Here is a 22,612-nt window from a genome sequence, read left to right on the forward strand (position 1 = left end):
CTGACCCAATAAAGCACAAAAGACTTGGCATCGTCAAACATTACGTTATCAAAATGTTTCAACTTAGTTGGATTGACTGCATTTAACTTTCTTCCGAAAGGAGGTGCTCACGTCCAGATAAACATAATTACCATGTGTCTGGGTGCGTATCTCACACTCTAATTGAACATGAGTAGGAAACAGTCCAGATGCATTAATAGATAACAAAGTTGCCACAATACGAAGCCTCTAGCTGTTCTAAATACAACAACAATACCGATGTGAGTATGCAAAGAAAAGGGAGCCTCTTCATTATGCATTGAAACCAGTCGGTCATCTCTTCCTTCGCTTCAGCTCCACCTGATGAGGAAAATATATTAAAAACATTGAGCATGACCGGCTGACCAACAACTACTGACCAACAACTACAAACAAATGATAAAAAAAATTGAAGTACGGTGAATTTCTTTGGTGCACAATGTTGACAAAAAACCTAGTCCTTGAAAATTAAGTATCAAAATATCACGAGTTACAGACAAAATAATCAGAGAGCAAAATTCAGGGACACCATTCCGAACAGTTGAAAAATAGGTACAAGAGCTTCAAGAACAGGGACACAAAGCCACATAACAGCCACCAAAGCATGTTCTAACATAAAAGAGGAAAGGAGAGCCAATTCTTGAAGTAATTTGGATACTATAATAGAAAGACAGATACACATCTTGCTGTGATAATCTGCTAAAGCAAAGAGTAATTTGGACAGCATAATAGCAAGATCGATACACATCTTACTGTAATAATCTTCTCAAGCAAAGAAAGAAAAGGTTATGTGTAGATCTTATATGTCAAATACCTACCATAAAAGACCTTAAACCCAGATTCAAAGGGATCAATTGAAACTTTGACAGCATCATGATAGAGAAAAATTCATACCTTCGCATCAGCAGGAGGTGATACAGGAAATGAGTTCAAAGACCTTTTGGTGTCGTCATCAGATGAACAGTCAGAGCACAGAAAATGATCCAATTTCTTTGCGTCTTCAATGGTCATACGCATACAAGAAGGATGAAACCTTCAATAAAACAATACATTAAATATGTGCTCTCGACAGTGAATTAAAATAGAAAATCACAACCAAACCATTTCAAATTAATAAAGCTATGATCAGCAGTTTGAGACACCCATCACAAGATGCTAGAACTTAACCTTACTGTTCAGCCAACAACAATCTAGAGCATGCATGCACGTATAAATGTCTTGCCACTAAACATCAGTCCGCTAGATTGCAAAACACAAGAAGCTTAGTTTGAATTAGTCAACTCACATTGACTTCCCCCATATTTATGTGCATCTAACCTCTGCATAAATATTTGATGTTATATAAAAGCCAGTACAGCTATCAAAAGCTATAATTCATCTTTGTCTTAACATAATAGCTAGAACTGCGATCTATCAAGTCGGCACAATTTCAAAGTCTGCCAAATTGATGTTAAATCATTGCTGAAATGGGTGTGTTTTCAGTATTATTGTGTAGTTCTATTACCATAAAGTGTGTGTGACTGTGCTGCTGTGATGAAGTGGAGTGTAGCCTGAATTTTTTTTCTTGGTCCTTGTTGTATTTGCATATTTTAAGAAAAGGAAGGAAGATTTGGATTCTATGAGAATCAGGTGAAAAAATTGAAATTGTTGGCTGCTGTTTACTCATTTTGCATACATGAATTCAGCTAAAATGAGATGACCAGATTGAAGATCCGAAATGGGTAGCATTAGGTATGATTGTATGAAAGTGAGAAACATGTTTAAAATTCCAAAAAGATAATGTCACTTCAGAACCACTACAGTAAAAAATAGGCACAAACTATATATCTAACCACCTAAAACATTTAATGAAAAATATTTCATGTGTTGCATCCTAATTGCACAACCGAAGTAGTCAAGAGTTTTACACGATCTAATAACCAGGCATCATACCAGTCCTTGCATCCTTCACATTGTACCATGAGATCATCTGGGTTGTAAGGCATCTCACACTTGCAATACCTTCAAAATAAAACCAAATTCTCATATCAGATATCAACAAAGTGTATTTTACATTTTCAGTAACTAACACCAGAAACGTCAAAATTCTAAAAAGTGACTCACACAGCTACACGGTCTGGAGTGAACCCTCCAGTTGCAGCCTTGTAGTCAAACCTACAGAAGTAATCCTCTGCTCCCACATTTTCAAGCTTGGTGTAGTTTTTAAAGGTGTGCACAGTACACCTGCCTTCGATAGTATGAGCACTCTGTACATCGAAGTGATCCGACAAGAAGAGCTCCTTGGCACCATGGAACTGTCTGCGACCTCCAATTGATTCTTCAGGCCGGTAGTACCATTGTACATGCACCTTTACATTGTTCCTGTGATCAGCCTCGATTTTTTCCACTCTGGCCACGTAAGGGGGCTTGTCTAAATCTGATGGTCTCATCAACACACAATCACCCGCTGCAAAAATACCAACGTAGCTTAGTCTAGCACATTCCCCGTGTTTAACTAACCAAAAAACCATGTGATATACACATAGTTAAGTTTGTTAGCACAACAGGAAGTTTGCCATGCATGCAAGATTGTAGAGAGCACTGAACTCTTGAATAATTCAAGCACTTGATATTATTATCTCAATATGAAACGTGCATATGAGGGATGCACGTGCATTTCCAGGTAAGGACACGGCTGAATTTTCAAAAACTATTGGGTATCGCTAGATTAACTTTCCACAAAAGGAATGAGAACGATAAATGCCTTTCTTTACCACAAAATAATGATATAATAATCATAACTATTAGAAGCACAAAGCTTGTGAGTGTCTTAGCGGCCAGACGCAAATTGTGAAGCAACATGTGAGCCATTGTCGACTTGGGGAGCACTAAGGAATAATACAATCGAACATAAATATTTGAAGACACTCCCATCCAATATTTACTTCAAAACCATAAATATACAATAAAAATAAATTCATTAGTTTAAAGTGAAAATAAATAAAATTAATTTGCATTTCATCTCATATTCCCTATTTATTTAGGGCACACTTAAGGCAATCTTTAAAGCAATCTTGAGCCTTAAAGCACATCAAAACCTGTGCTTCATAGGATCACGAAATGAAAGATGGTGCCTTGTCACGTGTAGGCAGAAAGATGAATCTCCACGAGCCTTAGCTTTAGGCACATACCCCGAAGGCTTTTAATAACTATGAAAATAATATCAAACTGTAGACATCAACTTTTTCTGTCAGAAAACCTAGGAATATAGTTTTCGACCCCAACCTCTTTTTCACAGGTACTACAAATGGGAATGGTGCTCACTTCTTTTAAATTAAACATTCCTGGTTAACTCCTATTTGCATTCAAACTTTACACTCATATCACTGTGAATCAACCTGTCATACAATAAATTTCAAGGTCCTCATGTATGTCACTTTGACATGGGTATTCGAACAAATTGCATTCCAGAAGCTGCCGCTTAACATTTCTTTCTACTAGCCATAACATAAAGCGTTTAGAGCTCTAAATAATTTGGAATTAAAATTTTCACCTCAAAATTAGACATTTTGCACTTACAATGAGTTAATCCATGCAATAAGTGGGTTTATGTCACTACCTAGAGAGCATGATTCGTGGGTTTAGAGCTCTAAATAATTTGGAACTAAAATTTTCACCTCAAAATTAGACATTTTGCACTTACGATGAGTTAATCCATGCAATAAGTGGGTTTATGTCACTACCTAGAGAGCATGATTCGTGGACACAATAGAAAACAACACAGTTTTTATTTGAAAAAAACCAAAAAAAAAAAAGGAAAAGAAAAGAAAAGAAATAGAATCCCTTTGCCATGAATCAATGCACCTTGCAAGTAAAACCAACCCGGGCAGCCAGACCGACACGCAAAAACTATTAGAAAAGTAAAATTGTACACAAAAGGACAAATAAAATGACCATACGTCGAACGACTTTGTTGGTGCCCTTGATAGAGTAAGAGTCAAGGTCCTTTTTTCCCGGTTTCGTCTTCGCCATCTCTTCTCATCAAAAGTGAATTTTTACAGGTAATTTACGCAAGATTATAGCTAACTACAGAGACCAGGAAAACCCTAAATGCGCAGAGTATGAGAGAGAAATTGGAAGGAAAAGGGAAACGGAGGGGCTGTGTCGGAACACGGGGGTTCAGTTCGCTTCCGGATTCTCTTTCTAAGCTCAATAATTAAGTCTCATGATAATACCAGTACAAAATCCCTAACGCCAGAGATATGAAAAATCTTATTCTCCTTTTTGCCCCTCGTGGTATTTTGTTCTTGGTAATGCCCCACATTGAATAAATGCAACTACGCAGTTCTTTATTTAAAAAAAAAAAAACTACGCAGTTTTTTAAGTTGTTTTTCGTATTCAATTTCACCATGTAATAAACAGCCTATTAAGTTCATTTATTGCATTAATTAATTAATAAGACATAACAGTTTGATTGGCCAATGAGATGCTATCGTTAGAATATTTTCAAACATGTGCATGTTAATTAGGGTTTATTTCATCCTATCCATGTGGGCATTGCCCCCATGATAGATGAATGGTCAATATTTGCCCATGCATATATAGGACCCACTTTCTTTTTGAAATTGTACGTGTAGATAGGATCTCATTAACCGTTAATTAGCGCATGTTTTACCCGCATGAAATAAAATTGATCGATGGAGGTCATTGGTCCGTCTTTAAAAATCAATCTAAATTTCTTTCCTACGATTTGTTTATCCTTAACAATTTTATTATTGTTGGTGATTTGTCATCCAAGCTAGCATTTTTACTTGAGAATCTTACTTCAGAGTGAGAGGAAGACTTCTTTAGCTGACTTTGACTGAAGCAACATGCAGTCACATGTAACAAGAAATTGCTCACACTTGGGCAGGGGGGAAACATAAACGGTTGGATGAGAAATAGCCGGTGGCATATAAATTTCCTTGTGGAAAAGAAAGAAGGAAGATCATAAGAAATTATAAACAAAAACGAGAGAAAAGAAAGCAAGAAAGACGAAAGAGAAAGATAAAAGATATGTTGTAAATTGAAGTCTTTTCCGTAAATTTCTTTCATTTGATATCTTCTGTAAACTCATTTGTTCTTGGTAATAAGAAAGTTGTTGCTCTCTTTGGAATGTAGGCCAATTTGGCTGAACCACGTAAATGTGTTCGTGTTTGATTTATGAATTTTGTCTTGATTGATCTGATATTATGAGCCAGTGGTATTGTTCAATTTCTTATGTCAAAGGGTATTCAAGAAATCAGTTTAGGTAGATTCTTTAACAAGTGGCGCCGTATGTGGGAATCTAGCCATACGATGGGTTCAATGAAGTATGACATTGAGAAATTCACAGAGAAGAAATATTTTGGATTATGGCAGAACAAGATGTGTGCAATCCTGATACAACAAGGTTTAATCGGAGCTCTATCAATGGGGGAGGAATCTTCAAGATCTGAGAAAGAAAAGGTTAAGACAGAGGTAATCGTATGGGATAAACCACTGCAAGAAATGGCAAAGAAAAAATCAGCTGCTGCCATGTGGTTGAAACTAGAAAATCTGTATACGACCAAGTCCTTGACAAACCGACTCTACATGAAACAATGCTTGTACTCTTTCAAGATTTGGGAGGAGGACATTGGTGATCAGATTGATGAGTTTATCAAGATCATCGATGATCTTGTAAATATAGAGATAAATCTAGAAGAAGAAGAACAAGACAAAGCCCTCATTCTTCTAAATGCACTTCCGAGATAATATGAAAATTTCAAAGATGCAATGTTATATGGGAGATATCAAAACATCAGTTTAGAGGAAGTCCAATCTGCCATACAAGCTAAGGAATTACAAATTACAAACAAAAGAAAGTAGCTAAGCAGCTTGAGAAAACCAACAGGAGAAATGCTCATGGCTCGAGGCAAAACAGAAAAGAGGACAAATCTGGGCTCAAGAAACAGATCAAGATCCAAGAGCCAAACAAAATTCAAATGTTTTCAGTTCCACCAAGGAAGGGCACTTCAAAAGGTATTGCTCGAAAATGAGGAAAAGATTCCAAGAGAATCTAAGAAAAAATGTAGAGGCTGCCATAGTGTCTGATGGATATGAGGCTGCAGAAGCTTTAGTGGTTGCAGATCAGGAATCGAACAATGATTGGATACTGGACACAGGCTCCTCATTCCACATGTAAGATCTGTCTGAAGCTGAGGAATGATTGGTTCTTTTGGGAGACAACAAATCTTGCAGGAAAAAAGGCACAAGGAACATTACACTGAGATTGCATGATGGCCAAGATCTTGTTCTGAAGCAAGGTATGTACCTAAATTAAAACGAAATTTAATTTCTCTTGGCACTCTTGATTCAAATGGCTATGCTTTAAAATCTGAAAATGGTCTACTGAAGGTGACAAAAGGTTCATTAGTTGTAATGAATGATAAAAGAAAAGAGACTTTGTATACTTTACTAGGTAGAATTGTAGTAGGTGATTCCTCCATGATCCAGAACACAACAGATAAATCTTGCTTATTGCATCTAAGGGTTGGCCATGTGAGTGAGATAGGATTAATAGAGCTAACTAAACAAAACTTCTTGTGCGGAGATAAAATAAACAACCTAGAATTTTGTGAATTTTGTGTCTTAGGAAATTCCAAAAGAACTCACTTTAGCAAATGAATACATAAGAAAGGACAAAACAATATCATTCCTTGTCAAGACTCTTACTTGAATAAAGTTTTAGAGAGGTTCAACATGTATGAACCAAAACATGTATATACTCCACTAGGACAACACTATAACCTCTCAGCTTCTCCATCACCTACTGAAGAGGCAGAAAAGGAACATATGCCACAAATACCCTATGCGAGTGGGGTTGGGAGTGTCATGTATGGAATGGTGTGTAGCTGACCAGATTTAGTGTATGCCATAAGCGTGGTTTCAAGGTTTATGGCAAATCTAGGCATACCACATTGGGAGGCTTTAAAATGGACCTCGAACAATCAAAAAAGAAAAACAAATCTTGGACTGATGTTCAGAAAACAGGAAGAAATCACTCAACCAGTTCTAGGATTTGTAGACTCGGACTTTGCAGGAAACTTGGACACAGGGAAGTCAACAACTTGTTTCATCTTCACTATGTTTGATACCGCAATATGCTGGAAGGCCACCCTCCAACCAGTGGTTGATTTGTCCACTACAGAAGCTGAATATATGGTCGTGACAGAGGCCATTAAGGAATCGATTTGGATTAAAGAGATAAAATGTGAATTTTGGATAACACAAGATCGGGTTTTAATGTATTGTGACAACCAAAGTACCATATACTCGATCAAACATCAAGTGTACCATGAGAGGTTAAAACATATAAATGTTAAACTACATTTTGTTAGAGATCATATCAAAAGGAGAAGTGAAAGTTGAGAAGATCTCCACAGAAAAAAATCCTGCAGATATGTTAACTGAGACATTACCACTGTCCAAGTTCAAGCACTGTCTTGACTTAATTCAAGCTGTGGAATGGAGTTAACTTGGCAAAAGGGCTAGAGAACATCCATCTTGTAAGTCAAGGTGGAGATTGTTGGTGATGTGTCTTCCAAGCTGGCATCCATACTTGAGAGTGAGAGGAAGACTTCTTTAGCTGACTTTGACTGGAGCAACATGCATTCGCATGTAACAAGTTACAAGAAATGGCTCGTACTTGACCAGGGGAAAAACAAAAACAGTTGGATAAGAAACAACTGGTGGCATATAAGTTTCCTTATGGAAAAGAAGGAAGGATCATTCTTCATTCAATCACTACAAATTAGAAACATGATCGAGGGAGAAGAAGACAAGAAAGACGAAAGAGGAATATAGAAAATAGGCTGTAAATTGAAGTCTGTTGTGATCTATTTCTTTTAATATCTTTTGTAAACTCATTTGTTCTCGGTAACAAGAAAGGTGTTGCTCTTCCGTGGATGTAGGCCAATTTAGCTGAACCCCGTAAATGTTTGTGTTCGTATTTGATTTATGATTCTTGTGTCTTGATTGATTGATATTGTGAACCATTAGTATTGTTCAATTTCTTCTATCAAAGTGCATTAAAGAAATCAATTTGGGTGGATTCTTTAACAATTATGTTGGCTTGATGTTGTACACATGACTGGATAATTATTAATATAGAAGTGGACTTAACCATCAGTCTCAAATCTATATGTCGTACTTTTTATTTTTTAATTTTTTTTCTTATATACACATATTAATTAAGCTTTAAAAAGAAATGTAATCATTTTTTGAAAGTAAATTTATTTTTCCTATAATATTATTAAATTGTGTGAAAAAATAAGCAAATCTATACATGTGGGAAGAGATAATACGTAGTAATCACTCAAAATATTCTCGTAATATCATATTATTTATTATAATCACAATTGATGCTGTTGATTATTTAATTAAGATTTGAAAAATCTACTTTTTTATTGGAATTTCATTTTCTCCGTAAATAGAATTACAAAATATATTTCCATTAATTAAAGTTCTCAGAGCAAATTTATATCTATTTAAAGACTTTCAGATTGAACAGTAACACAAAACTATTATAATATTTGTTTCTTGAATTCCCAAACAAATCAAGCCAATTAAAATGAAAATTTTCGTAATATTTATTTTTATATTAGCTAACCTTCTACAAGCATTTGCTCATAAAAAAGAAAGCTGCATTTTTACGAAAGAATTTGAGGTTCGTGTAGGCAACAAACTTCCTCCGGACAATTCAAAGATGATCTTACATTGTCAATCGAAGAACAACGATCTAGGCTATCATACACTTTATGTGAACGGAGTATTTTACTGGGATTTTTGTGAAGACTATTTTTACAGAACTTTATTCTTCTGTCATATGTGGTGGGACGGGAAAAATGCAGTTTTCGACGTCTTTAATACTAAAATAGGGCGTGAATGCAAAGGTACAAGCGAATGTTTCTGGGAAGCGAGAGGTGACGGTATTTATTTTGGTGCAAGCCCGGACGCGATGAGGAAAATGCATGATTGGGTAGTAGGATAATAGTATGTTATTGTAATATATCGGAAACTCCTTATTTCCAAACAAATATTAATTAATAAAATTTACATTAATCTCTATTCAATGTTTTCTTGTTTCATTGAATCCCATGTCTCTTAAGAATCTCCTTTAATTTTATGGCAAAAATTTGTGTGAGACGGTCTCACGGGTCGTATTTTGTGAGACAGATCTCTTATTTGGGTCATCCATTAAAAAGTATTACTTTTTATGCTAAGGGTATTACTTTTTATTGTGAATATCGGTAGTATTGATCCGTCCCACAGATAAAGATTCGTGAGACCGTCTCACAAGAGACCTACTCTAATTTTATTTTAAAAACCTAATTTATCATAATCTGGTAATTTTATCTCAAATTTCTTTTGATAAATTTTTTTTTCGTCATTAAAAATATTTGTTTCCTTGTGTCTATACATCTTTTTTCTTTATTCTAATAGTAAACAATATATGAGGATTAAATTTTATTAATAAAGAAGGGATTTGAAAAATAAATAAGACAAAATTAATGATATTAATTTTAACTATAAATTTAAATTCTTAAATAACATTTAATCAAAACCAAATTGATTATTTAACTCAAATAACATTCTTATATAACTTAATTAGGTCACGTTAATCAGTAAATTGGGATAACTTTTCATCCCTATCCCAAGTAATTTGGGATTAAAAAAAATGATGGTTATTATAAAAGGATATTTTATGGATAATAAAAGAAAATATAAAATGAGAATTAATATATTTATTTGGCTATAAAGATGGATATTTGTTGAATATTATAATTACCAATCATACATTTTAGTGACATTGTTGGGGCTTTCCACAAAAATAAAAAACATCAGCTCTTACTTCCCAATAACACAATGCGTCCACGCAATGAGACTTGAGTCTATGGTTAAAAACTTCGAAAGCTCTATTTCTTCCATCCCACCACATATGCCAAAAATATAAAGTTTTCTTAACAAATGTGCAGGTTGCACATAACTCCCAGCTAAAATCTCTTTCGCATAAAGTATATAAAAGTCTAGTTTATCATCCCGCTGCGCAATGCAACCTCATCCGCGATGAATCTGGAAGGAGATTATTGACAACGCCTACATTGTATCTCCTTCCAATAACACAATATGCCAATGTGTACGTGAAAAGCTAGCAGATACAAAAATGAATATCAAGAGATTTTTCATTTTGTTTTCGAAGAGAAACATATATTGTAATAGTTCGATTTGTCATGTTTCGGTTTTCAAACTTCTTTAAATAGACTTGGACGAGACTTATGAACTCGAAGGAAAATATATACGGAAATATAAAGTGGAATTTTGCAAATTCGAGGGTCTTTATTATAGAATATCGTAATTTTGTTATTTCCTGGTGAACTGATATTCACGGAATATAAATATAAAAATACAAAAGAAGTTAATATTATAATTAATGATGTAATCTTTTTAGCTATTATTTACAAAAATTATAATAAGTCTTATTCCATTAATTTGGCTTCTTTTATAACAATTTTCGTTTTATAAGATGGCCTACGTTGGATTTTTTAGGTCATCTAATTACTCAAAATTAAAATAAGTCTTATTCCATTAATTTGGCTTCTTTTATACTTTTCTCTCCTCTTTTTTGTCTGAATTCTAAAATGATATATGATGTCATATCAGCGGTATACCAATAATAATAGATGTCGTGTTATCACCAATGAAAATGATTAAAAATATTAAACATGTCAAGTTATTGTGTTAAAACCTAATTTAGACTAATTAAATGATCAAATGTGTATGACCGAACGCTTGTTGATTTACCAAAAAACAATAATTAGTGATAACATTACATTTCCAATATTTTAAACAGTATAGCAATCCAAACGTCACGTTTTGATTTCTTTACCATGTAAAAACAATTCATTGCACCCCAACAAAATCTAATTTACACCCACCAAATTGTTATTGTCTCCTTTCCGTTATAAATCCACTCAAGTTTTGGCAATAATTTACTGATCTATTTTCCCTCTGTTTCCGATCAAATTTAAGATCAAGCTTTGTTTAACTCCCTTAATCCCTATCTTTGGATACGCGATATGCAGTAGCTACACTTGTCTTATGATGGATGGAATTTTTTGGAATTTCGAGTTAAAAATCTTATTTTGAATCTTCGGTAGAATGATATTTAAAATGATATTGACAATGAATAATTTTTTAAAAATGCACAATTTTTTGCTTTTTCGGCTCTAACAATTTATTTCTCAAAATTTATAAAATATTATTTTCTCAAAAAAAGACAGCTTTCTGTATATCTGACCACCTAAAACATTTAATGAAAAATATTTCACGTGTTGCATCGTAATTGCACAACCGAAGTGTAGTCAAGAGTTTTACACGATCTAATCATACCAGTCCTTGCATCCTTCACATTGTACCATGAGATCATCTGGGTTGTAAGGCATCTAACACTTGCAATACCTTCAAAATAAAACCAAATTCTCATATCAGATATCAACAAAGTGTATTTTACATTTTCAGTAACTAACACCAGAAGAAACGTCAAAATTCTAAAAAGTGACTCACACAGCTACACGGTCTGGAGTGAACCCTCCAGTTGCAGCCTTGTAGTCAAACCTACAGAAGTAATCCTCTGCTCCCACATTTTCAAGCTTGGTGTAGTTTTTAAAGGTGTGCACAGTACACCTGCCTTCGATAGTATGAGCACTCTGTACATCGTAGTGATCCGACAAGAAGAGCTCCTTGGCACCATGGAAATGCTCATGGCTCGAGGCAAACCAGAAAAGAGGACAAATCTGGGCTCAATAAACAGACCAAGATCCAAGAGCCTAACAAAATTCCAATGTTTGCAGTTCCACAAGGAAGGGCACTTCAAAAAGTATTGCGAGGAAAAGATTCCAAGACAATCAAAGAAAAAATGTAGAGGCTGCCATAGTGTCTGATGGATATGTGTTGCGTATTTTCACTGCCGCAAGTATACGGTGTCAAGTTTTAGTACTGGTTTGAGTACAGATATCGATCCCACGAAGAGTAATTGTTTAAAATTGAATATTAAGCATCATAATTGACCTAGCTCAACTTTATTTAGAAAAATCAAATGGTTGATTTATAATCAATTCAAAGAAAATAACAATTCCTGTAATTCTAGCACGCAGTAGAATTTCAATGAGTAAAGCAATCTAGAGATGTGATTTCGTCGAGTCTCCCCTATGCTAAATTTAATTCGTTTAACATATTGTTAATTCGCACCATATTTATTAACCAAGAACTCACAATATTTTCTATTCTCTTTTTCAAGTGATAAATAGAACTGTATAACCTATTACCGATTTTAATATGTCTATTCAAAATCATGTAACACGTAACAAATGCAACCAAAGTTCTCTTATGGATTCGCCAAAGTTATACGTCTTTTGCACGTTATAAACATCTGACGATGCGATTTCCTCTGTCCTAATTTCGATCACCTCTCTCGAGTGTTAGATCTCAATTATTAGATCAGTCGAATTATGGCCAGTAATCCAAAAGCATTAAAGACAAGCGGGGGCGTGCTTATTTGGAGTCAAATGAGTCCAATGACTCAGGCTCATCCCTTTTTTGGGGCCCAAAATTTTTTTTAAAAAATTATTATATATAATACTAGATAGCCCCCACACATGCATCTATGGAAGCGAAAGAAAAAATCCAGTTTGTGAAGAATTAGTGAGGCCGAAACATGAATTTTATTATTAAAAAAATCACTCGTAAAATTTTAAGAAATTATCGTTCCTCTTCGAAATCAAAGTCAGGAGTGGATGAATTAATCTAGCTGGCAATAAGTTGTTGGTATGATTTACCAAACCAGTCTAGTTTTCTTATTGGGGTGGAGTAATGGAGGGAAGCATGGCGGATTAAGAACATGTATAAAAATCGGAACAAATCAGAAAAAGAGAATCAATCATATATTGCTTTCGAATTAATGATTTATTCACTCTTTCTGAGGCGGGGATTCAAGATTTGAGACTTCCCTTTTATTTTTGCTTTTGTAATATATACCGAGGAAGTTTTCAAATCATGAAATCTCATGCTATGAAACTTTGCTTGAGAGTGCATAGAAAAAACCCAAATATTTCTTAAAATATGTATTCAAAATTTCAAATATCAATATATATAAAGTATAACGAGCTGAAAAATTAAAAATCATAAAGCCCTATGGAATCAGTCCATTCGTTCATCATATCAGGTCCAGCTAAGATCAAAATTCAAAAGTGAAAGGTTGAAAATGTGTATGTGGGACGGGACGTATCCAGAATGTGTGGTGATTGGCTGTAACTGATATGTATATTTGATGTTGAATTCGATTGGTGAGTAAGAGAACCTTTCCCAGTTATTTAGTTGTGTAAAAAGTGGGAGATTCATTCAAGCTATTAATGTGTCTAAAGATTATTTGCGCTTGATCATCATCGTCTTTTTATGTGATACTCATATGAATAATGATTGCATTTAGAATCTCAAATGCTCATATTACTTATAAAATCTTGTTGACTGTCCCGATCACAGTAGCAAGTGCAGAGCGAAGTTTCTCAAAGTTAAAGCTCATCAAAACTTTTCTCCGATCAACCAAGTCACAAGAAAGATTGAATGAATTGACTATGTTATCGATTGAGAAAGAAATTATTGAACAACTTGATTATACAGACTTGATTAGTATTTTTAGCTCTAAAACTGTTAGGCGGGTTGTTTTTTAGTGATCATTTGGACATATTTGATATTTTTATTCATTTAGTTTTTTATGTTGTCTTTAACGTATTGATTTAATTTGAAAAATTGCTATGGAACTAAAAAAAACGTGAACACATTATGATTCAGAGGCCTCTTTTTACAAGTTAGACTCAGACCCAAATATTATTAGGATCGGCCCTGAAGACAAGAAATCACAAATAAACACAACGAATTAATTCAATGAAAATTCAAATTTCAATAACATAGGTTCAACATCGACTAAGTCAATCTCTAGACAATGGAATTAGTTCATACTCAAATCTAAATTAATACAAAACCTGTTTGTATTCATTAAAAACGTAAAAGTAAGGAACCGAATTAAGAACGTGTTGGCGAGAGATGAAAGTGCGTCTCCGTGTCCGGATCTAGCGTCTTCTATCTCTGTTCTTCCCGTCCCGTGCTCCGTGCGCTCTCACTTTTTTCTCCTCTTCTCGAGTGATATGTCGGCTGTGTCAAGAATTTTCGGAACCCCTTCAAAACCCACGCCGAAACCTATTTAATTCTGAAAACTCGCGCCGCGCGCATAGCGCGCATATGCGCGCCTATTTCTGTCTTGGGAGTCTTCTTGCGCGCATATGCGCGATATGCGCGGAGCCTTCTGCCTGTGTCGCGCATGTGCGCGCCTTGAGTGGCGCATATGCGCCGAGCTTACTGCCATAGTCGCGCATAGTCGCGCATATGCGCGGGTCTTACTGCCCTCCTTTTCTTGCTTTGGCTCACATTTCTTCTCCTAAGCGTCATTTTAGTTCATTTTCACGCCCATGTCGTAGTCGTACCTAAATTCCTGCAATCACACTAAAAATAACAAAAACGCATAATGCTGCCCAAGAAAACTAAACATTATATATGAATTGTAAGGATAATTTAAGTGCACAAAATGCATTTATCAATCCATATGAGGCTGCAGAAGCTTTAGTGGTTGCAGATCAGGAATCGAACAATGATTGGATACTGGACACAGGCTCCTCATTCCACATGTGTCCCTCAAAATCTTGGTTCCAAGATCTGTCTGAAGCTGAGGAATGATTGGTTCTTTTGGGAGACAACAAATCTTGCAGGAAAAAAGGCACAAGGAACATTACACTGAGATTGCATGATGGCCAAGATCTTGTTCTGAAGCAAGGTGTGTACCTAAATTAATACGAAATTTAATTTCTTTTGGCACTCTTGATTCAAATGGTTATGCTTTAAAATCTGAAAATGGTATACTGAAGGTGACAAAAGGTTCATTAGTTGTAATGAATGATAAAAGAAAACAGTCTTTGTATACTTTACGGTACCGTTTGGTTCAATTACTTGTAAGTATTAATATAAATACTCATATCATATCACTTGTTTTGTACAAGTATTACTTATCTCGATCAATCAAATTATTAATTATTTATTTCACATCAATCAAATTCGTAATAATTTATCTCACATCAATCAAATCAATAATATAAAATTACGATATTACCCTTAATAAATAATATTATTAATATTCTATTAATATTTTCAACAATGACAAAATGGTAATATCATATTATCTCAAATTTAATCAATCAAATCAATTAAATCAAACACTATATTAACTATCATTTTTTATTTATTTTATTATTACAAAATATTACTTATCTACCTACTATATATCTCAAACCATGAACCAAACGGTACCTACTAGGTAAAACTGTAGTAGGTGATTCCTCCACGATCCAGAACACAACAGATAAATCTTGCTTATGGCATCTAAGGGTTGGCCATGTGAGTGAGATAGGATTAATAGAGCTAACTAAACAAAACTAAAGTGATACCTGATGTTATATCAGCGTCATACCAATAATAGTAGGTGTCGTGTTATCACCAATGAAAAAATGATTAAAAAAATAAAACATGTCAAGTTATTGTGTTAAGACTTAATTTAGACTAATTAAATGGTCAAATGTGTATGACCGAACGTTTGTTGATTTACCAAAAACTATAGTTAGTGGTAACATTACATTTCCAATATTTTAAACAGTACAACAATCCAAACGTCGCATTTTGATTTCTTTACCATGTAAAAACAATTTATTGCACCCTAACAAAATCTAATTTACACCGACCAAATTATGGCACTAATTTACTCAACTATTTTCCCTCTGTTTCTGATCAATTTATGGTGCCTTGATTTAAAGATCAAGCTTTGTTTAACTCCCCTAATCCCTATCTTTGGATACGCGATATGCAGTAGCTACACTTGTTTTATGATGGATGGAATTTTTTGGAATTTCGAGTTAAAAATCTTATTTTGAATCTTCGGTAGAATGATATTTAAAATGATATTGACAATGAATAATTTTTTTAAAATGCACAATTTTTGCTTTCGGCTCTAAGAATTTATAATTTCTCAAAATTTATAAAATATTATTTTCTCAAAAATCATTACGTTTAATCCACACCCACTTTATCATATATTTGAGAAAGTTATTTTGAAAGTAATCAATGATATGTTTATATTAACTAAAAATATATTTTTATATTTAGAAATTTATGTATTTTTCTTAAGAACCTCATTTAATTTTATTTTAAAAACCTAATTTATCATAATCTGATAATTTTATCTCAAATTTATTTTGATGATTTTTTTTCATTATGTCTATAAATATTTTTACTTTGTTATAATAGTAAAAAATATATGAGGATTAAATATATAGATACATATTAGCTAACTAACTAATAAATACTTACGACATCAAAAAAGTATATAATAATTACCATAAACTGGTGAAAATATCGTGATTTAAATCAACAACTTAATTAGAATTTTTGCAAAAATGGTCCGCCAAAATTGCTTATATGATGGACGTAGATAGTGACATGAATTTTTGAAAGGAAACTTGAATATGTGTCACGAATTTTTTTAGTCATTTTTAGTCATGTTAATATGTAGCGTGGAATAACTTTTCATCCCTATCCCAAGTAATTTAAGGAAAAAAATGAGAATTAATATATTTATTTGGCTATAAAGATGGATATTTGTTGAATATTATCTACCAATCATACATTTTAGTGACATTGTCGGGGCTTCCACCAAAATAAAAACCATCATCTCTTACTTCCCAATAACACAATTCGTCCACGCAATGAGACTTGAGCCTATGATTAAAAACTTCGAAAGCTCTATTTCTTCCATCCCACCACGTATGGCAAAAATATAAAGTTTTTTTAACAAAGGTGTAGGTTGCACATAATTCCCAGCTAAAATCTCCTTTCGCATAAAGTATATAATAGCCTAGTTCATCATCCCCCGCTGCGCAATGCAACCTCATCCGTGACGAATCTGGAGGGAGGTTATTGACAACGCGTACCTTGTATCTCTTTCCAATAACACATGCAAATGTATGTGAAAAGCTAGCAAATATAAAAATGAATATCAAGAGATTTTTCATTTTGTTTTCGAAGAGAAACATATAATGTAATAGTTCGATTTATCATGTTTCTGTTTTCAAACTTCTTTAAATAGACTTGGACGATACTTATGAACTCGAAAGAAAATATATACAGAAATATAAAGTAAGATTTTGCAAATTCGAAGGTCTTTATTATAGAATATCGTAATTTTGTTATAACATACATCTTTAGAAAGATAGTAAAGAGAAATATTATATGTATAATAATGTTAAAGGTATTTGTTTTTTATATTATAAAATTATCTCAAATATATTTTTGAAATTAAAGTGTATTTTGGGTAGTTTTATAATCTAAAAAACAATGTGTAACCGCAGATGTAATTCTCATTGTGTCTATAACATAACTCGTTATTTGGTTAGATGCATATTTGGGATATATGATAATTGTGTTGAAAATAATATTTGAATGTTGAAAAAGTAATATTTGAATGTTGAAAATAAGAGTTGTAAAATTAGAAATTTGTGTGTGATGATGTAGGTAATGATGTATTTTATTTTTGAATTATTTGTAAAGATTTTCTATAAATAGATATCTCATTTGTGAAGAAATTCACAATTGAGTAGAGAGAAAAATATTATAAAGTGTGTAGTTTGGTAAATTTTGAGAGTTTGAGATTTTTACTTTTTACCATAAATTTTTACTTTTTTACAACACGTTATCAGCACGAAGCTCTAAAAGTCCTCCATACTTTTCCAAGCTCCAAACAGAAGAAAAAGGTAACAAAAGTAATAATATTTATTTAACTGTTATTTATTTATTGTGTATATATTTAATATATAATATAATGTTATTATTAGAAATAATAAAAATAAATTTTTCAAAAACTTGTTATAAATCTTGGGAGGATGTTAAGACGACATCTCACACTTCCGGTAAGGGATACGACAAGTATAAAAGCCTATAAGATTTTTAAACAAAATAACTTATGACACATCATTATAATAATGTGATATGATATACATAATTATTTAAACATGACTAATATTATATACACCATATTATTACCATAAAATTATACAAATACATACATTTATTTTCTTGTACACCAACGGTCATAAACGGTAACAAAACGGCTAGTTTTTGCCCTATAAATATGATCTCACAAACTCTTTCAATCACTCCAACTTTCTCATATTCTCTAAAAATTATTCTTCATCAAATTTTCGAAGAAAAAAGAAGATGACTTTCTCAATGTTATTTTTAATTATTTTGGTTATCATACTCACAAGTCTTTTATTTATCGGAGAATATCCTCCTCGTGTGTTTTCTTTATTTTACAAATGCTTGTAATTGTTGTTTATTCATTACTTTGTATTGCAATATTCATTAACTAATAAAATGCATCGTAATTTTTTAGTATCACCATGTCAAATTTGACAAAGCTCGAATTTGTTGCGCTCGACATCACGGGAAAAAATTATATGACATGGACTCTCGATGTAGAAATGCATCTTGAGTCATTGGGTCTAAGCGAGATCATTAAAGAAAATGGTATATCTTCATCACAAGAAAAAGCAAAAGCTATAATATTTTTGCGTCGACATCTCGATGAAGGTTTAAAATGTGAATATCTCATCGAAAAAGATCTCATGGCTCTGTGGAAAGGATTGAAAGAAAGATTTGAACATATAAGGGAAGTTATACTTCAGACCGCCCGTGATGAATGGAATATGTTAAGATTCCAAGATTTTAAGAAAGTCAGTGATTATAATTCAGAGATGTATCGAATAATCTCGCAGCTAAAATTTTGTGGACATGAGGTTACAGAATCGGAAATGCTTGAAAAAACATTTTTCACGTTTCACGCATCAAATATAACTTTACAGCAACAATATAGAGTGCGTGGATTTGCGAGATATTCTGAACTCATCGTCTGTCTTCTTGTGGCGGAAAAGAACAATGAGCTATTAATGAGAAATCATCAGTCCCGACCCACTGGATCAACAGCATTTCCAGAAGTAAATGCTGTGAGTAAAAATGAATTTAAATCTGGAAACCAAAATCAAATTCAAAGACAAGGTTTTGGTCGAGGTCGAGGTCGAGGACGTGGTCGTGGTCGTGGACGTGGAATTGGCCGTGGTCGTGGTCGAGGCCGTGGTTTTGAAAACAATAGAGATAGTTATTTTTATAACTCATCTCAAAAGGGCGTCACGAACCACCCACAGAAAAGGCATCATGAGAACATGAGTGTTAATAAAAATCACTCGAAAAGATTTGAAAGTTCTTGTTTCAGATGCGGCACTCCAGGACATTGGTCTCGTTTTTGTCGAGCCCCTGAGCACCTTTGCAAGCTCTATAAAGAATCGATAAAGGGGAAAGAAAAAGAGAGCAACTTCACTGAACGCAGTGACCGTTTGAGTGATTCAACTCATTTTGATGCTGCTGATTTTATGAATGATTTCTCTGGAAATGATCAATATGTTGGTGGGATAGAAATGAACAATATTGATGCTACTGATTTTCTCAATGATTTCTCTGAGAATAAACATTATAATGGTAGAATATAAATGTACAATAATTTATTTTTCATGTATTCATATAATAATGTTTTATTGTACAATTATGATATGTGTTATATTTACATATGTATTGTCAGTAATCTTATTTCATTGCATATTTTTTTTGAAGTTCAAATATGGAAAATGCTATGAGCAAAGCTGAAGTTTGCATACCCGATAGTGGTACAACGCACACTATCCTCCGAGATAAAAGATATTTCTTGGAACTAAAACCAACAAAAACAACGGTGAATACAATATCAGGTCCTGTAGACTTGATTGAAGGATGTGATAAAACACAATTTTTGTTACCTAATGGTACAAATTTTTTTATCAATGATGCTTTATATTCACCACAATCGAAAAGAAATTTGTTGAGTTTTAATGATATATATTCTCATGTGTATGATACTCAAACAATAAATGAAGGGAATGAGAAATATATGTGTCTTATCACATATAAATCAGGAAAGAAATATGTGATTGAAAAACTACCAATGCTCCCTACTGGATTGCATTATACACATATAAGTCTCATTGAATCAAACATGGTAGTAGATAATTCTTCAATATTAACCAATTGACATGATCGATTAGGACATCCTGGTTCAACAATGATGCGAAGAATTATAGAAAATACACATGGTCATCCACTGAAAGACCAGAAGATCTTTCAGAATAATAAGTTTCAATGTAAAGCATGTTCTCTTGGAAAACTTATTATAAGACCATCGCCAGCCAAAATCCAAACTGAATCACCAATGTTTCTTGAACATATTCAAGGTGATATTTGTGGACCAATCCATCCACCATGTGGACCATTCAGATACTTTATGGTATTAATTGATGCCTCCAGCAGATGGTCACATGTATGTTTATTGTCAACTCGAAATGTTGCATTTGCAAGATTACTTGCTCAAATAATAAAATTGAGGAATCAATTTCCCGATTATACAATCAAGAAAATTAGACTTGATAATGCTGGTGAATTTACTTCCCAGACTTTCAATGATTATTGTATGTCTATGGGAATCATTGTTGAGCATCCTGTTGCTCATGTACATACACAGAATGGATTGGCTGAATCATTGATTAAACGTCTGCAAATGATTACTAGACCAATGATTATGAAAACAAAGCTCCCTATTTCTATATGGGGACATGCAATTTTACATGCTGCTTCATTAATTCGCATCAGATCAAGTGCATATCATAAATACTCCCCATTGCAGCTTGCATTTGGTAAAGAACCAGACATTTCTCATTTGAGAATTTTTGGATGTATGGTGTATGTGCATATTGCACCACCGCAAGGAAAGAAAATGGGACCTCAAAGAAAGGTTGGAATTTATATCGGTTATGATAGTCCATCAATCATTCGATATCTTGAACCTCAGACAGGCGACGTGTTCACAGCACGTTTTGCTGATTGTCATTTTAATGAGGAAATCTTCCCAATGTTAGGGGGAGAACAAAAACATACCGAAAAGGAAATTACATGGTATGTATCATCATTGTTACATCTGGATCCAAGAACAAAACAATGTGAAAAAGATGTACAGCAAATTGTGCACTTGCAAAGAATAGCAAATCAAATACCGGATGCATTTGGAGACACAAAAGGGGTAACTAAATCATATATACATGCTGCAAATGCCCCTGCTCGAATTGAAATTCCGAAGAAAAAAATTGAAAATACTCATGATGTCATTAAACGCCTGAAGCGTGGAAGGCCAGTCGGTTCCAAGGATAAAAATCCTCGAAAAAGAAAATTCATAGCGAAACACGATGATCACAACATAAAGAATGATGTTCCTGAAGAAACACATGATGATCACAAAATAGAGAATGGTGTTCCTGAAGAAACACGTGATGATGAAAATGTTCTGTCAGAACCACAAACTGACGAGAATCATGAAATCTCTATCAATTATATTAATACTGGAAAAATATGGAACCGAAAAGATATAGAAGAAATTGATGATATATTTTCTTATAATATGGCAATCGACATCATAAATGATAATGAAGATTATGAACCAAAATCTTTTGGTGAATGTAAAAATCAGCAGGATTGGATAAAATGAAAAGAAGCCATCCAGGTTGAATTGGATTCGTTAAATAAACGTAATGTTTTTGGACCTATAGTCCTTACACCTGAAGGTGTAAAACCTGTTGGATAACAAATAGGTTTTTATTCGAAAGCGAAATGAGAAAAATGAAATAGTAAGATATAAAGCTCGACTTGTTGCACAAAGTTTTTCTCAAAGGCTTGGAATTGATTATGAAGAAACGTATTCTCCCGTGATGGATGCAATTACGTTTCGGTATTTGATTAGCTTGGCGGTATCTGAAAATTTAGAAATGTGTCTTATGGATGTTGTTACAGCTTACTTATATGGATCACTTGATAGTAATATATATATGAAAATCCCTGAAAGATTTAAGATGCCTGAAGCACAAAGTTCAAAACCCAGAGAATGTTATTCTGTGAAATTACAAAGATCGTTATATGGGTTAAAGCAATCCGGCCGAATGTGGTATAATCGGCTAAGTGATCACTTGATGAAAAAGGGATATGTAAATAATTCAATATGCCCTTGTGTTTTCATTAAGAAAACAACATCCGGATGCGTAAATATTGCTGTATATGTTGATGATTTAAACATCATTGGAACAAATAAGGAAATTCAAGAAGTTGTGTCATACTTGAAGGAAGAATTTGAAATGAAGGATCTTGGAAAAACCAAGTATTGTCCGGGTTTACAAATTGAACAAAAAGAATGTGAAATGTTTGTTCACCAGACAAATTATACAGAAAAGATCCTTAAACGTTTTAATATGGATAAATCAAATCCTTTAAGTAC

General features: G+C 33.5%; 1 protein-coding gene across 2 annotated transcripts; it reads right to left on the minus strand.

Moving 5' to 3' along the window:
* Positions 1-45: 45 nt before the first annotated feature.
* On the minus strand, positions 46-7,609 carry LOC142536779 (chromatin remodeling protein EBS-like). Of its 2 annotated transcripts, none has more exons than XM_075642113.1 (5): positions 7,067-7,609; positions 2,122-2,464; positions 1,951-2,019; positions 913-1,051; positions 46-339 (listed from the first exon to the last, which is right to left on the minus strand). In XM_075642113.1, exons 1-5 carry the CDS (start codon positions 7,326-7,328, stop codon positions 313-315), a joined length of 840 nt encoding a protein of 279 aa, XP_075498228.1. In that variant the 5' UTR covers positions 7,329-7,609; the 3' UTR covers positions 46-312. The 2 variants fall into 2 exon arrangements, with proteins under 2 accessions (XP_075498228.1, XP_075498229.1); XM_075642114.1 differs by lacking the exon at positions 7,067-7,609 and adding an exon at positions 3,957-4,253.
* Positions 7,610-22,612: the final 15,003 nt, after the last annotated feature.

The sequence above is a fragment of the Primulina tabacum genome, chromosome 2, assembly GCF_025594145.1.
Source record: "Primulina tabacum isolate GXHZ01 chromosome 2, ASM2559414v2, whole genome shotgun sequence".
Lineage (NCBI taxonomy): Eukaryota > Viridiplantae > Streptophyta > Magnoliopsida > Lamiales > Gesneriaceae > Primulina > Primulina tabacum.

Coding starts and splice junctions, on each gene's coding strand:
- LOC142536779 (XM_075642113.1), bottom strand. CDS start 7,328: ATGGTACTTTGGTTGTCACAATACATTAAAACCCGATCTTGTGTTATC. Junction 2,465..7,066: donor GTCTACAAATCCTAGAACTG/GTTGAGTGATTT, acceptor GTATTTTTGCAG/CGGGTGATTGTGTGTTGATG. Junction 340..912: donor CACCTCCTGCTGATGCGAAG/GTATGAATTTTT, acceptor TTTCCTCATCAG/GTGGAGCTGAAGCGAAGGAA.